This window comes from Macrotis lagotis, chromosome 1, assembly GCF_037893015.1.
Source record: "Macrotis lagotis isolate mMagLag1 chromosome 1, bilby.v1.9.chrom.fasta, whole genome shotgun sequence".
In the NCBI taxonomy this organism is placed as follows: domain Eukaryota; kingdom Metazoa; phylum Chordata; class Mammalia; order Peramelemorphia; family Peramelidae; genus Macrotis; species Macrotis lagotis.
The window spans coordinates 581,276,366-581,294,564 of NC_133658.1; the positions used below are offsets into that span (position 1 = coordinate 581,276,366).

Below are 18,199 nucleotides of genomic sequence, written 5' to 3' on the forward strand. Positions count from 1 at the left end.
TACAAGTTTTGTTTAATTTTCAAAATTTTTATTAAAGGGTTAAAGTATTCTGATGAATGTTTTATATGTGCTTAGTTGGGGGATCCTACTTAAATACAAAAAAATCTATTATAAAACAATTTATGTTATAAAGTCCCTCTTTTTTTTAGGGTTTTTTTTTTTTTGCAAGATAATGGGGTTAAGTGGCTTGCCCAAGGCCACACAGGTAATTATTAAGTGTCTGAGGCTGGTACTCCTGACTCCAAGGCCGGTGCTCTATCCACTGCACCACCTAGCTGACCCCATAAAGTCCCTCAATTAAAAATGTAATATGCCACAGTGAGACTGTGAGATGGGTATTGTTTCTTTTCTCTGACTTGGAGCTCTAGTTCACTAAAATCTCACAGGGCGGAATTTTATAATTTGATATATTAAGGACCACTGAGTTCATTAATGAAATCTATGATTTCATCCACTATAGTCAGCAAAGAAGCCAATATAGATTATTACCCTCTATGACTCAAAAGTTGCTGTGGCTAAAAAATCTATCACCTGTATGTAACCAGTCTAACTGGACTGGTTTTCTGGCAATAGACGTATGATCTAACACAAGTCTTCTATTCAAAGCCTTTTACAACAGGGGTTCTTAACCTTAAATATGTGGAGCAAAACTTCAAAATAACTGAGTACCTTTACAAACATATGCATTTTGTATATTTAAAAATGGTAGTCTGAGAATGGGTTCATAGTCTTCACCAGTCTGTCCAATAAGTCCATTAACACAAAAAAGGTTAAGAATCTCAGGTTAGGGGAAGCTAGGTGGGGCAGTGGATAGCCTGGAGTCAGGAGGACCAGAGTTCAAATCCGACCTCAGACACTTAATAATATAACCTAGCTGTGTGGCCTTGGGCAAGCCACTTAACCCCACTGCCTTGCAAAACAAACAAACAAAAAAAGCATCTCAGGTTAGTAGCTTAGAATCTGACAGACCCTGTGCTCTGCTGAAACAGCCTTTAAGGACTCAGGGGCAGCTAGGTGGCATAGTGGATAAAGCACTGGCCCTGGAGTCTGGAGTACCTGGGTTCAAATCCAGTCTCAGACACTTAATAATGATCTAGCTATGTGGCCTTGGGCAAGCCACTTAACCCCATTTTCCTTGCAAAAAACCCCTAAAAAAAAAAAAAAGCAAAAACAAAAACAAGAACTCAGACCTATGCAGTAATGATACACTGGATTAGGGCTTGTTGTCATTGTTAATAAGAGGTAGAATTGAATTAAGGTACCTAAAAAAAATGCAATCATTTTATATTCAAACTTAATATGTGCTATGACATTAATTTAAAAAAAATTAAGTCACAGATCTCTTTATCTGTGTTATTCATAGTAAGTGCTCATGTTTGCTGAATGAATGACTCTTAAGATCTCATTAAATTATTAATGAAGAGAATATTGTGTCATAAGATGAACATTACAAGATGTTTAAAATTTTCCCCTAACTTCCCTATTTTTGTTGAGGAACAGTTAAGTCACCCAGACTCAAGAACCTCAACAATCCTCAATTTTTGCTTTTCTCTCATTCTTCCCATATCCAAACATTTGCCAGGTAATTTGATTCTACCTCCTAAATATCTTGTTTATCCTTTCCCTTCTTCCAATTCTAGTTTAGGCCCTCATCAGTTCTCACCAGTATTATTAAGATAGCTTCTTAAAAAAAAAAATCAACAAAAATCTATCTTCTCTCCTTTCCACTCCACTGAGTACCCCTATTAAACCATTTACACTCAAAAAAATTTCTACATAGGTCATTTCAAAAAATATATTAAGCCTCATGCTGCATTTACTCTTTCATTCTTTATTAGGATATGAATAGAATGTCATCATTAGTTCTCTGGAAGCAGGACTGACATCATGTTAATAAGAGTTTCCCAATTCTCTGAAAGTGATCTTTTTCAGACTCTTGTCACTGTATAAACTGTTCTCATGATTCTGTTCATTACATTGTATATCAGTTCATTTTCATCTTTCCAAGTTTCTTAAAGGACAACAATATTGTACAATATTAGTATCTCATACATATACCATAACTTATTTATCCACTCTAGTTCTCTACTCATTACAGTGATGGCTGCTAAATCATATATAACTGTAACTATTCTGTACCTGATTTTCTGCTTTCCAGTTACTTGTAACATTTTTTTTTCCTTTGACCTTTGGACTACTTGCATTCTAATAAGGGAAGATAATATGTCCTCACTGAACCCTATTATAATATGGGATTATTTCCTTGAGGTCAAGGACTGTCTTTTGCCTCCTTTTGTATCCTAGGTCCTTAAGCACAACACCTGGCACATAATAGGTATTTAATAAATATATAATGGTTGATTAATTGCTGCAGATACAAGGACAAAAATGACACAACAATACTACCAAAACTCTTTTAAAAACCAAGCTCAAAAACTTTGGAGTTCTCTAAATCATAAATAAGAGAGGTGCAAATTAAAACATCGATCATATTAATAAAGATAACAAATTATGAAAATGATAAATGCCAGAAAAGGTTTGGGAAGATAGGCATATTAATTAATGCACTCTTACTGGAGCTGTAAATATATCCATCCTTTGGAAAAGAATCTGGCATTATATTACAAATGTCACTAACAATAGCAACATCATGCTAGGCATAACTCCAGAAGGTGAAAGGCAGAAGGAAAGGTATCATTTAATACAAAAATATTTAGAGACACTTGAGCACCTACTATGTGGGGCAGGCAGTGTACTAAGCACTAAAAATACAAAAAGAGTTAAAAGACAAATTATACACATTCTTACTCATGCAAGGACCTTGTAATCTAATGGGAGACACAATATACAAGCAAGTATAGACTAATCAAGCTACATACAGGATAAAGAGGAAATAATTAACAGAAGGGGAGGCCATGAAGTGAAGAGGGACTGGAGAACATGGGATTTTAGTTGGAACTTAAAGAAAGTCAAGAGGTCAGTATTTGAAGTGGAGGAGGCAAAGTGTTACAGGCTCAAGGAACAACCAGAGAGAATGCCTAGAGATAGAAAGAATGTGTTATTCATGAACAGCCAACAAGCTAGGTTCACTGGATCAAAGAACATGTCAGAAAGGTATAAGAAAATCTGAAATGTAGGCAGGAGCCAGACTATGAGGACTTTGAATGTCAAATAGAACATCTTTTATTTGATCCTGGAGGCAAGGGGGTGGGGGGGGTGAGGTCACTGGATTTTATTGAGTAGCAGATTGAGTTGGTAAAATGTGTTTTAAGAAAATCACTTTAGTGGCTGAATGGAGGAGGGATTGGAATGAGAGAGATTTGAGGCAAGCAGAACCAGAGGGAAGTTCTTAATAGTCCAGATGTAGTAATAAGGATTTATACTGGGTGCCAATGTCAAAGAGTAAAGGGCTTATTTGAGAGATGTCACAAAGGTGAAATTCAACAGATTGGGATGGAGTGAAAGACTGCAAGAAATCCAGGATAATTCCAAGTTTTCAGTCTGAGAGATTAGGAGGATGGTGTTGCCCTTGACAATAAAAGGGAAGGTAGCAAAGTTCAAGTGGAAATATAACTGGGTTCTATGTGGGGCATATTGAGTATTATCCGTACAACTCATCTTTATTTATCTTTTTAATGTATATCTATTTTCGCCTGTTTAGGGGAATAGCAAAGGTTTCAATTCATCCAGATGAGGAAAGGTTTTTCCCAGTAGGAATTAAAGGATTTAATCTAGCCTAGGACCTTCAAAGGAAGTTAGAATTTTAACTATACTTACCTTAATGCTTCTGCATAGAAAAGATATTCCTTTAGTTGATCTGCATAATGTTCCTCTTCTTCTAAAATATCATCAATAGAAGCTGCATATCTGTTTTAAAAAAGCAAATGCATATATATATATTTATACACACAACACACAGATATATATATATAAATGAACAACTTTCCTAAAGAACAAAGTATTAATGTTCTAAAGTATACATCAAGCATACTAAAACAACTTTTTTTTCCCAAAATAAAGGCAATGAAATCTATAATGCACTTCAGCAATATTGGTAAGTGCCTATCCCTCTTAACAGAGAATTTAAATGTACATATACATGTGTGTATATATATAAGTATGTAAGTAGTATGTGTGTATGTTTGTATGTGTATCACATTTTATAAAGTAAATAAGAGGCAAAATATGAAAACTGCAGGGTACTGTTTTCTATCACTTAGCAAAATGCCTGGCACATATGTGTTTTATAACAACTGCTTAGTGACTGACCTCTCTTCTGATCAGGTCATCTTCATGACACACTATAGTTTCTATTTGTTCATGCTGTTCCTCTTTTCTAGAAGGAACTCTCCATTGTTTATCCACATCTTACTCATTCTTTAAAGTTCTCTCAAGGACCTGCATTTCTCGAGTCTTCTCTCCTTCATGAAATTTTCTCTGATCACTTTGTGACTCTGATCTTCCTACTTAAAATCTTCACCATGCAGTTTAGCACCTACTTATAAACTGTCTTATAACTGTGTGGTAGCAATTTCATATGTGGTAAGCCTAGATATGAATGAACATTTCAAAGCCAGAGACCACGTTTTCAATTTCTTTGTATCCCTTAGAGTGTCTAGCCCAGTGGTAGTAGGCACCAAATAAACACTTCTGAATGACTAAAGAAATCAGAAAAAAAAATTTACTTCTTCTTTATTATTTATTCCCTGTTCTGCTAAATGGAGTAGGCAACAAGAGTTGCTTAAAAATTCAATTTGTAATTATAAAATGTATGGATCATTTTAAATACAGGGCATCCCAAAAGCCTTAGGACTTAAGTAAAAATAAATAAACGTGTGTGTGTGTGTGTGTGTGTGTGTGTGTGTGTGTGTGTGTGTGTGTGTGTTAGGACTTAAAGTAAAAATAAATAAACAAGGCGGGGGGGGGTGTTTGGGACAACCTACTGGAGGAGATAGGATGGAATGGGATCACTTGAACAGGCAAAGGGATTAGTAAAGAGTTAAGCACTACCAAAAAATGAAAGCAGTTCTAAATTTAAGGCTGTACCAACACTTTTGGGGAAGTCCATAAAATGTGCACTTCAAAAAATATTTATAATAGGAAAATACAAACTTAAACACTGAAATTACAGGTTAAGGATTTGCAATGTTTTCTTGGAAGAACTTCTTTCTATGTCCAGATCAAATTCTTGGAAGTTACTAGTGAGAAAAAAAAAAAGCTCCTTCTAGCTTCAAAAAATATTTTGATTATGGATGCTAAATCAATGTTAACAAAAAAGGCTTTTGAGCAACAACCAGATTGAAGGCAATAGACAGGACTAAGGGACAGGGAAAAGGGGAGGGATAAACAAGCATTTCTTAGAATAAAGATATATAAACAATTGTTAAGATGTATGTTATATTTTAATAAATTATCTGGAAGATTACACACCATGAAATTTCTACATATGCAAATTGCAATAATTATTTCAGGAGAAATACTCAACTGAGAGGAATATTTTTTAATTCTTTATGAGTAAGTTAAAAATCTTCAGTTTTAGTATAAGCTATTAAAAGATAATGAATGCACTTGGGAAAGAAAAATAAAAATTTCCCATGATAGGCTCTGAAGTATCAGTTATATCCCAGGAAAGGGACCTTGGAGTTAACTGTAAATAGTCCTCTGAAGCCAGAATCCCAAAATGATGGAAACAAAACAGGGTTTAAACTTCAACTCCATCCCAAGAAAAAGAAAGCAGAGTTAGAGAATATCAGGAGAAGCACTAATTAAATGATCAAGGGAATGGATGAGCTACATCAGCATAGATTAATATTTACACAGCTCAATTTTAGAAGAAATCTGAAATATGGTTATCTCGAAATATATAAATCCACTAATAATTTGTTTATTAAAATGCTATTGGAGGCAAAATGGTATGATGGAAAGTGCTAGATTTATGGAATAAAGACTGAATTTGAATCCCAGATCTACCACAAGTCATTCTGGGTCTTGGATTCCTTATCCGTTAAAAAAAAGGACTAAACTAATCATCTGATCCCTAAAATACTTTCTACCAATAAGTTCACTTTTATTTGATCTTGTTAGATGATTTTAATATTTTATTTTTTTTCCAATTACATGTAAAGATATTGTTTGATGATTCTTAACTGTTTACATCCTATCTAAATATCTTACCCTACTTTTTTTTCCTCTCAGTCTTGAACAGAACATTTTATTCTATTAGTTCCCACTGAATTTCTTGGTGTTCCTCCACTCTGGTTGGTTTGCAATTCTACCAAGTATAAAGACTGTAATATATGTTTTTTTAGCTGAAAGTAACCTGAGAACTGAGGCAAAAAAACAATTCCTACCTGAGTAAGAAAGCAGAGGGGGAGGAAGAAGAAGAGGTTTATTTTTTCCTTTCCTGTGTATTCTACCCATCGGTTCCCAACACTGAATGAATTTCCCTAAGTTGGTCCTGCTTTTCATAGCTTCCTCATCTTTTCTTCTATTCCTGACCCAGTTTCTCTAAAAATTTACAGGTGTCACTGTCTTTTCTGGACATGTTTTCCATCAATTATACTCCAGCCCCCCCCCACCCAGCGCCAGGCTGACAAAGAAGTTTCTGACCTACAATGACTGTGGGGTAGGGGAAATTAATATAGGTCTAGGAAAACTTTAAATTAGAGCAAATAAATTAAGACTTGGCAGACCACATCTGAAAGGCTGCCAAACTATACAGAAGATGGCACCTTATCTCTTCTATTTCCTATCCCTAGTGGAACAAGGCAGAACTTTAATCAATCTTTTCTCTGCAACCATATTTAATGAAACAACAAAGATAAAAAAAACTGGAGTTAGAATTTCTTTCTTCTTTACAGATAACTTGGGAAATTCTTGCAATTCAAAAGATTCAAAAGTTAGAACAGAAGTTGTCTAGGAAGTGCTTTATATAGACAAGTGTGCATTTGAAAATTACTTTTAAGATACATAATTATCATGGATTCCTTTATAGATAGCTAGAGGGCAGAAGAGCCCAGCAATTATGGTTATGTTAGGACTTAAATAAAAATAAATAAACAAGTGGGGGGTGTTGGGACTGAACAACATTATTTTAAAATGATAGTTAAAAAAAAAGGTCACAAAGATTCTTGGGAGGCTAAGTATTAGGTTAAAATTAAAACATGCTCAAGCAACCTTGAGGGTAGATGTGGAGCTAAGATGGTGGATTACAAGCAACCCAGCTGAACTCTTTCAACATTCATCTTGAAACAACTTTAAAATAACACCTCAAATTAAACTGGCAAACTCAACATCAGATCAGGATGAGACATTTTTCCAGGTCTAAGAAAATTTAGAAAGTTGGCACAAGTTTGGAATCCTGGGATGAAAGTCTGTAAGGAGCCCAGATACACTGCAGGCATAAGAGCAGCTGAGGGTAGAGCTGCCATCTTCAAGAGTTCTCAGTCTAAAAATACAAAGTGAGAGTAATTCTCTCAGATCCTCAATTGGGCAAATGCAAAAAAGAAAATAATTCTCTCAAAATCTCAATTGGTCAAATGGAAAACTCTTTCAAAAGTAGAACTGACCAATTGGAAAAGGAGTTGCAAAAAGTTAATGAAGAAAACCCTCCCCCACAAAAAAAAGAATGGAGTCTACAGAAACTAATGACTCCATGAGACAGCAAGAGTCAGTTAAACAAAATCAAAAAATAGAAAAAATAGAAGCAAATGTAAAATACCTCATCAACAAAACCACTGGCCTTGAGAATAGACTGAGGAGGGGCAACCTGAGAATTATAGGACTTCCTGAAAACATTGAAGAGGAAAAAAGCTTGGACTTAATATTAAAGGATCTAGCGAAGGAAAATGGCCCTGATATCATGGAATCGGAGGGCAAAGTAGTTACTGAACGAGTACATTGATCCCCACCAGAAAAAGATCCTAAAATGAAAACACCAAGGAATGTTGTGGCCAAATTCCAGAACTATCAGATAAAAGAGAAAATCCTTCAAGCAGCCAGAAAGAAACAATTTAAATATCAAGGAGCCACAGCAAGGATCACTTAGGACCTAGCTGCATCAGCATTAAGGGATCAAAGGGCCTGGAACAAGATATTTCGAAGAGCAAGGGAGCTTGGAATGCAGCCAAGAATCTACTTTCCCTCAAAGCTGAGCCTTCTCTTCCAGGGAAAAAGATGGACATTTAATGAAATGGAAGAATTCCAAAAATTCCTGATGAAAAGACCAAAGCTAAATAGAAAAATTTGGACATCAAACAGGAGGTTCAAGAGACACATGAAAAAGTAAAAAAAAGGGGGGGGGGTGGTAACAGGAAAAAAACTGCTATCCAGTAAGCTAAAACTGGCTATATCCTAGCATGGGGGAAAAGAGTCTCATAAATCTTGAAAATTGTAACTCTAACAGAGAGAAACTACCTAGCCAGAAATGATGGACATTCATGATCTATGCATGAGACTGCTATCTAAAGGGATGTAACTGGCTTTAACCCCACTTGGGAGAAAGACTCTAACTCTCAAGAATTTTAACTCTATTAGATAGAATATACTGAACCAGAAGTGACAGACACTCAGAATTTTCTATGACTCAGATAGAATGATCTAAAAAACACAACCCACTTACAAAGGGGGACAGGGAAGAGTCGGGAGGAGGGAGGGGATTGAATGGGGTAAATCTCATTACACTAAGAAGTACAAAAAAACCTATGGTAATAGAGGGGAAGAAGGGAACAGATGAGAAACACCTGAATCATCTTCTCATCAGACTTGGCTTAAAGTCAACCTAAACAAACTCAGTTAACTTATAAAACATCTAACCTTTCAAGTATTAAAAAGGGAAAAGGGGAGGGGGGACAGAGAAAGGGAAGGGGAGTGTGAGAAAAGAGGGCAAATAACAAAAGGAAAGGAAAAGGGAAAAAGGGAAAGGGGAAAGAAAGGGGAGGAGGTGATACAGGAGAGCAAACACATTGAAGGGGGTGGTATTCAGAAACAAAATACTGGAGAATATGGATGAAGGGGGGAAGGGGGAAAACACAAACAGAGGGAATATAGCAAGGAGGACAATAAAGAATTAGTAATCACAACTTTAAATGTGAATGGGATGAACTCTCCCTTAAAACATAAGCAAATAGCAGAGTGGATTAAAAACCAGAATCCTACAATATGCTGCTTACAAAAAACTCATTTGAAGCAGAGAGAAACATACAGAATAAAGGTAAAAGGCTGGAGGAAAATATATTTTGCTTCAGCTGAAGTAAAAACCTTATCTCAGAGAAAGCAGCAGCAAAAATAGATAGCGTTAAAAGAGATAAGGAAGGAAAATTTATACTCCTAAAAGGTACCACAGACAATAAAGTTATTTCAATACTGAATATATAGCACCCAGTGGAACAGCACCCAAATTCTTAGAGGAGAAGCTAAAAGAACTACAGGAAGACATAGACAGCAAAACTCTACTAGTGGGAGACCTCAACCTCCCACTCTCAGATCTAGATAAAATGAATCATAAAATAAACAAGAAAGAAGTTAAGGAAGTAAATAGATTGTTAGAAAAATTAGATATGGTAGACTTATGGAGGAAACTGAATGGGGATAGAAAGGAATATACCTTTTTCTCTGCAATACATGGAACTTATAGAAAAACTGACCATGCACTAGGACATAAAAACCTAATGATCAACTACAGAAAGGCAGAAACAGTGAATACATCTTTCTCAGATCACAATGCAATAAAAGTCATATGCAATATTGGGCCAAGGAGATATAGACCCAGAACAAATTGGAAACTGGATAATCTCATCTTAAAAAATGAGCGGACCAAAAAACAAATTATAGAAAGAATTAACCATTTTAACCTAGATAATGATAATAATGAAACAACATACAAAAACCTATGGGATTCATTCAAAGCGGCTCTCAGGGGATATATTATAGCTCTAAATGCTTACATGAATAAATTGGAGAAAGAGGAAATCAATGAACTAAACATGCAACTAAAAAAACTTAGAGAAAGAACAAATTAAAAATTCCCAATTAAATGCCAAATTAGAAATTCTGAAAATTAAAGGAGAAATTAATAAAATTAATAAAATTGAAAGCAAAAAAACACTACTGAATTAATAAATAAAACCAAAAGTTGGTATTATGAAAAAAACCAATAAAATTGATAAACCTCTGGTCAATTTGATTAAAAAAAAGAAAGAAAACCAAACTGCTAGTATCATAAATGAAAAAGGTGAACTCACCACCAATGAGGAGGAAATAATAATTTGAAACTATTTTGCCCAACTCTATGCCAATAAATTTGATAATCTAAGTGAAATGGATGAATATTTGCAAAAATATAATTTGCCCATGTTAAATGAAAAAGAGATTAAATACCTAAACAACCCTATCTCAGAAAAAGAAATTGAGCAAGCCATTACTGAACTCCCTAAAAAAAATTCTCCAGGGCCTGATGGATTCACAAGTGAATTCTACCAAACATTTAAGGAACGATTGGTTCCAATCCTATATAAACTCTTTGGAAAAATAGGGAAAGATGGAACTCTGCCTAACTCTTTCTATGAAACCAATATGGTACTGTTACCTATACCAGGAAGAGTTAAAACAGAGAAAGAAAATTATAGACCTATCTCCCTGATGAATATAGATGCAAAAATCCTAAATAAAATCTTAGCAAAACGATTACAAGTCATCACTAGGATAATACATTATGATCAAGTAGGATTTATTTCAGGAATGCAGGGTTGGTTCAATATTAGGAAAACTGTTAGTATACTCAATTATATCAACAACAAACCTATCAGGAATCATATGATCATATCAATAGATGCTGAAAAAGCTTTTGACAAAATACAGCATCCATATTAAAAACACTAGAGAGTGTAGGAATAAATGGACTGTTCCTTAAAATAATTAGCAGTATCTATCTGAAACCATCAACAAGCATTATATTCAATGGGGAGAGGCTAGAGCCATTCCCAATAAGATCAGGGGTGAAACAAGGATGCCCATTATCACCACTACTATTTAATATTGTATTAAAATGTTAGCAGCAGCAATCAGAGAAGAAAAAGCAATTAAAGGAATTAGAATTGGGAAGGAAGAGACAAAACTCTCACTCTTTGCAGATGACATGACGGTCTAACCTAGAGAATCCCAAGAAATCATGTAAAAAACTACTGGAAACAATTAGCAATTTTAGCAAAGTTGCAGGTTATAAAATAAACCCTCATAAATCCTCAACTTTTCTATATATGTCTAGCAAGAAACAGCAGGAAGAGCTAGAAAGAGAAATCCCATTCAAAGTAACCTCAGACAATATAAAATATTTGGGAGTCTATTTGCCAATACAGACTCACAATCTTTTTGAAAACCATTATAAAACACTACTCACACAAATTAAATTAGATTTAAATAACTGGGCAAATATCAACTGCTCATGAATAGGGAGAGCTAATATAATAAAAATGACAATTCTACCAAAACTAAACTATCTGTTTAGTGCCCTACCAATCAAAATTCAAAAAAATGACTTTAATGAGTTAGAAAAAATTGTAAGTAAATTCATATGGAGAAATAAAAAGTCAACAATTGCCAGGAGCTTAATGAAAAAAAGTGCAAAAGAAGGTGGCTTAGCCCTACCTGATCTAAAATTATATTATAAAGCATCCATCATCAAAACTGTTTGGTATTGGCTAAGAAATAGAGTGGTGGACCAGTGGAATAGACTAGGTGTAAAAGCAGGAGATGATTATAGTAATCTGCTGTTTGATAAACCCAAAGAGTCCAGCCATTGAGATAAAAACTCCCTCTTTGATAAAAACTGCTGGGATGATTGGAAGTTAGTATGGAAGAAACTTAGATTAGACCAACACCTAACACCCTATTCCAAGATAAGATCCAAATGGTTACAGGACATAGACATAAAAAAACAATACTATAAGCAAATTAGAAGATCAAGGACTAGTTTACCTGTCAGATCTTTGGAAAGGGGAGCAGTTTATGACTAAGGAAGAGTTGGAGAACATCACCAAAAATAAATTAGATGATTTCGATTACATTAAATTAAAAAACTTTTGCACAGATAAAACCAATGTAACCAAGATCAAAAGAAATGTAGTAAATTGGGAAACAATCTTTATAACTAATGAGTCTGACAAAGGACTCATTTCTAAAATACACAGAGAACCGAGTCATATTTTTAAAACAAAAAGCCATTCTCCAATTGACAAATGGTCAAAGGATATGCAAAGCAATTTACAGATGCGGAGATCAAAGCAATCCATAGTCATTAGAAAAAATACTCTAAATCATTAATTATTAGAGAAATGCAAATTAAAGCTTCTCTGAGGTACCACCTCACACCTCTCAGATTGGCCAGTATGACCAGGAAGAATAATGATCATTGTTGGAAGGGATGTGGGAAATCTGGGACACTATTACACTGTTGGTGGAGCTGTGAACTCATCCAACCCTTCTGGAGAGCTATTTGGAACTATGCCCAAAGGGCAACAAAAATGTGCATACCCTTTGACCCTGCAATACCACTATTGGGTCTATATCCTGAAGAGATGATGAAAAAGGGTAAAAACATCACTTATACAAAAATATTTATAGCAGCCCTGTTTGTGGTGGCAAAGAATTGGAAATCCAGTAAATGTCCTTCAATTGGTGAATGGCTTAGCAAACTGTGGTATATGTATGTCATGGAACACTAGTGTGCTATTAGAAACCAGGAGGGACGGGATTTCAGGGAAGCCTAGAGGGATTTGCACTAATTGATGCGGAGTGAGATGAGCAGAACCAGAAAAACACTGTACACCCTAACAGCAACATGGGGGTGATGATCAACCTTGAAGGACTAGCTCATTCCATCAGTGCAACAATCAGGAACAATTTTGGGCTGTCTTATCCAGATAAGGAGCTGTGGAGTTTGAACAAAGTTCAAGGACTATTCCTCTTAATTTAGGGAAAAAAACCAGTTATCTTATTGTTTGTTCTTGTTACTACCTCTTAGACTTCTTGTCTCTTCTTTAAGGATATGATTTGTTTCTCACCAAACCCAATTTGGATCAAGGTACAACATGTAAACAAACTAATTGCTTTCCATGGTGGGGGGGTAGGGGGAGGGAAGTAAGTAAGATTGGGAGGAAAATTGTAAAACTCAAATAATATCTTTAATAATTAAAAAAAAGAGTTCTCAGTCCAGAGATGGCTAGGGGATCAGACAACTGGTCAGAAAAAGCTTTTAGAGGACTCTGCAACTGGTACCCATTAATAATTCTATAGCCCATACACAGTTCTGGGTTGCAGTTCCAAGGAGGAGAGGAGTGCTGGAGGTCAGTGACAAGAGGGCAAAGACCCCGGTCAAAGTTAAAAGGCAAAAAAAAAAAAAAAAGCATTAACCTATGTAGCTGCAGTGGAGCAAGGATGTTTTAGGTTATGACCAGAGTGTATTCCAGAAAAACATTTCTCAAGATGGACTTTTAATGAACCAGGGGAATTTCACATGTTCCTGTTGGAATGGCCAGAGCTGAACAGAAGGTTTGATCTTCAAACATAGGACTCAGGTGAAGCATAGAGAGCAGAGGAGAAGGGGAAAATATGAGGGACTTAATGATGATGAACTACATGTATTCCTGCATAGAAAAATGACACTGATAATACTCATATAAACCTTCTCAGTTAACAGAGCAGGTAGAAGGAGCTTTTATAGATGTAGCACAGGAGAAAGCTGAATTTGAAGATAAAATGTGATGTAAAAATGGAGTCAATAGAAAAAAGGGAAATGTAATGGGAGAAAGAAAAAGGAGAGGGGAAATAGGCCAAGATATTTCAAATAAGATTTTTCTTTATTACAATGAGCTATTTATTGCAATGATATGGAAGGGGGGGAAGGCAAGGGCGAATGAGGGAATCTTCGCTCTCATCAGAGGTGGCTAGGAGAAGAAACAGCATATATACTCAATGGGGTATAGACATCTGGAGTAAGAAGGAGAGAGGGGGACGAGGGAAGGGGTGGGAATGTGAATGAAGGAGGAGAGGATGGACCATGGGGGAATAGTGGTCAGATATAACACATTTTCTTTTTTATTTCTTGCAAGGGGCTGGGATTGGATGGCTTGTCCAGGACCATAGGGCCAGGTGGATGCTGGGCCTAAGGGATGGTAGGGGGGCTCGGGGCCTCTTGGCCCCAGGGCCGGGAATCTGTCTGCTGCGCCACTCAGCTACCCTATAGCAGAATCAGAGTGAAAAGAGAGAAAATATAGTACATATTAGTAGAGAAATACGAAAGGAGGGAGTTGTGATCAGCAATGGCAACGGTGGAAAAATATGGAAGTAACTTTTGTGATGGACTTATCATAAAGAATGTGATCCACCCAAGACATGGTTGGTGCTGTTGGAACACAGACTGAAGCACATTTTTTATTATTATTATTATTTGGGGGGGGGGGTGCAGGGCAAATGGGGCTGGGTGGCCTGCCTGGGGCCACATAGCAGAGTGATCATTGGGTGTCTGAGGCTGGATTTGGACCCAGGGGCTCCTGACTCAAGGGCAGTGCTCTGTCTGCCACCCAGCCGCCCCTACTATCATTACTATTTTATTTTATTTTGGGTCTTTTTTTTTTTTTTTGCAGGGCAGTGGGGTTGGGGTGGCTTGCATGTCACACATCTGGGTGATTGTTGGGTGTATGGGGCTGAATTTGGGCTCGGGTGCTCCTGGCTCCAGGGATGGTGCTCTTTCCACTATGCCACTTGGCCATACCTACAATTATTACCATTTTTTTTAATTTTAATTTTTTTCTCTCCTCTTTATTGCTCAAGTGAGTCTATATTTTTTGGTGGGAGCGGGTATTTTGTTTACTCTTAAACAAGAATATTTTATTAATGTATAAAAAATTATTTGTACAAAATGAGAATAAATAAAAACAAACAAAAAAATCATTTCTCTTAAGATCATATCACCTTGAAAGTACCAACTTTTGCAGAAGCCCAAAACTAGCTCTGAGAACAGCAACATAAAAAAAAGTAAAGCTTCAGACAGTGCCTTCACCATTCCCAAATAAGCAGAGCCCAACTTTAACATAAAATTCAAAGTCAAGAAATAGGCTGTGAAAAAGAGCAATTACAAAAAAAGAATTTGACCATAAAAATCTAAAAGCAGCAGGGAAGATCCAGACACAGATCAAGAAGACAAAAGTGCCAAAGTAGTTCCAATGAAAATTTCAAAGAAAAATGATAATTGTACCCTGGTTCAGAAAGAATTCTAAGAAGAGGTCAGGAAAGAAATAAGAGTGGTAGAGGGAAAATTGGGGAAAGAAATATGAATGATACAAGAAAATTATGAAAAAAGAATTAATAACTTGGTAAAAAGAGGCATAAAAAGTACTGAAGAAAACAATAACTTAATAAATAGTTAAAACAAAGTCAGAAGTTAGAAAATCTCACTGAAGAAAGTAATTCCTTAAAAATTCAAATTGCGCACATAGAAGCCAATTATTCCATGAAACATTAACAGTAAAATAAAGCCAAAAGAATGGGAAAAAAGAGAAGAAAATGTCAAATATCTCCTTGGAAAAATAGTCTAAAAAACAGATCAAGAGATAATTTAAGAATTATTAGGTTACCTGAAAGCTATGATCAAATAAAGAGTTTGCTGGGTCCAAGCAGACTCCAACAGTGGGTAGTGGGGAGAGCAAGTCCCTTTACAGGATATAGGATATAGGAGGCAGGATGGTATGGTTTCTATAGGGACTGGGAGCCATTGGCATCTCCTTGGAGGATTTGTTTTGTTTGGGGGTTCATGAAGGTGAATGGCATTGTTTGGAGTTTCTATGGAGGTTAGAGTATATTTCTTTAGGAAAGGCTAATCAGTGCGGCTCTATTGAGCAAGAATGAAACTCAGACTTGGATCCAACATTAATATTTCCAGAATTATCAAGGAAAACTGCCCTGATATCTTGGATACAGAGGATAAAATATAAATTGAACAAGTTCACTAATCATCTCCTGAAAAAGATTCTAAAATGAAAATTCCCAGGCATATTACAACCAAATTCCAGAGTTTCCAGTTCAAAGAATTCAACAGTTCAAATAAATCAAAGATTGTTAAATCAGAGTTAGGATCACAAAAGATTAGCAGCTTTCAGATTAAAGGATCAGAGTGTGGAATGATATTCTGGAAGATGAGGGAGCTAGGATTATAATTGAGAATAACTTATGCCGCAAACTCAATATAATCCTTCAAGGGAAAAAATGGACTAAAAATTTAATGAAATAGAGGACTCTCATGTGTTTCTCATAAGAAAACCAGAGCTGAATATAAAATTTGATAAACACAAGACTCAAGAAGCACAAAAAAGTGATCATGCAAGAATAATTATAAAAATATCAATAAAGTTAAACTATTTACATTTCTTCTTGGGAAGATGAAACATGTAACACTGAAGAACTTATTTATTATTAGGGCAGTTAAAAGGAGTTTATATAGCCAGAGAGTATGGATGTGAGCTGATAGTTGGAATGAGTTCCAAAATAAATGAAGCAATGAGAAAGAGAGATTTACTGCAAAGAAGCAGAATGGAGAAATAGGATGGCAAAAATTTTTTCATATAAAAGTCATGCAAGAAAGAGCTTTTAGGTGGCACAGTGGATAGAGCACCAGCCCTAAAGTCAGGAGTACCTGAGTTCAAATCCGGCCTCAGACACTTAATAATAACCTAGCTGTGTGGCCTTGGGCAAGTCACTTAACCCCATTGCCTTGCCAAAAAAAAAAATCAGAATCCAATATGCTGTTTTCAAGAGACCCACTTGAAACAAAAGTCATATATAGTTAAAATGAAGGGAAGGAAAGGAACTTAATATGCTTTAGCTGAAATTTAAAAAAAATAGGCAGGGTTAGAGATCATAAACTCAGACAAAGTAAAAGCAAAAATAGATCTAATTAATAAGGACAATCAAGGAAACTATTTTGCTAAAAGATAACATAAAACAATAATGTAAAATCAAAAATTTTTTAAATAAATGTCTGATAAAAGTCTCACTTATCAAACATATACTGAGAATGACACTAAGTCAAGTTTATAAAAAAATAAGTCAATTCCCATATGATAAATCGACAAAATATATAAACAGACATTTTTCAGATGAAATAATTGAAGCTATCTATAATCATAAGAAAAAATCTTCTAAAAAACTTAAAATCTTCTAAATTTCTATAGAATAGAGAAAGTCAAATTAAAACAACTCTGAGCTATTACCCTCATATCTATTACAAATGATAAATGCTGAAGAGGATGAGGGAAAATCGATACACTTATTAAACTGTTGGTGGAGTTGTTAATTGACCTGATCATTCCGGAAAGAATTTCAAACTATTACCAAAAGGCTGTAAACCATGTATACCTTTTGATTCAGCAATATCAGTACTAAGACTCAGTCCCAAATAGATCAAAGTAAAAAAGAAACATACATGTATGTACAAAAATATTTAGAGCTGCTCTTTTTTTTGTTGGAAAAGAATTGAAAATCAAGAGGAAGTTTATCAATTGGGGAGTGACTGAACAAAGATGTGGTATATGATTATGATGGACTAATGTGCTACAGGAAATGATAAGAAGGGTGGTTTCAGGAAAATATGGCAAGTCTTATATGAAATGATACTTTTAAAGCAAAGTGAGAAGAACTAGGAGATCATTGTGCAGTTACAGCAATGTTGTAAGGATGATCAACTGTGAAACTACTCTGATCAATACAAGGACTCAAAACAATTACAAAGGATTCAAGATGAAGAAACGCTATGCACCTATGGAGAGAGAACTGATGAATTCTGAGTGCAAATTAAAGTATAATTTTTCTCACTTTATTTTAATTGCTTTTTTTTGAAAATGGGACTAATATGGAAATGTTTTACATGATTTCACATGTATAACTGATATAATGCTTACTTTCTCAGTAGGTGGAAGAGGGAATGGAAATGAGGATAAGAATTTAGAACTCAAAATTTAAAAAGAAAACAATGCTAAAAATAAATTAAATAATATATTTGATGAAAAAAGGAAAAAAATGTTCAAGTATTTAGCAAATTTGGAATCAAGGTGTTGTTTTGAGTTGAGGATTACAAATACTAAAAACTATAGAAGTAGTACTATTGCTGAAGCCATCAGGCTTGGAGAAAGACCTAAAGTTTATCATAATC

The 18,199-nt window shown here is 35.2% G+C and overlaps 1 protein-coding gene across 1 annotated transcript in view; it reads right to left on the reverse strand.

Moving 5' to 3' along the window:
• The window catches only part of SNX4 (sorting nexin 4), a 78,833-nt gene that overhangs the window by 8,675 nt on the left and 51,959 nt on the right, over nt 1–18,199 (reverse strand). Inside the window, exon 10 of the mRNA XM_074214713.1 lies at nt 3,778–3,867. Within this exon, the coding sequence (XP_074070814.1) occupies nt 3,778–3,867 (90 nt within the window). The remainder of the gene's footprint in view (nt 1–3,777; nt 3,868–18,199) is intronic.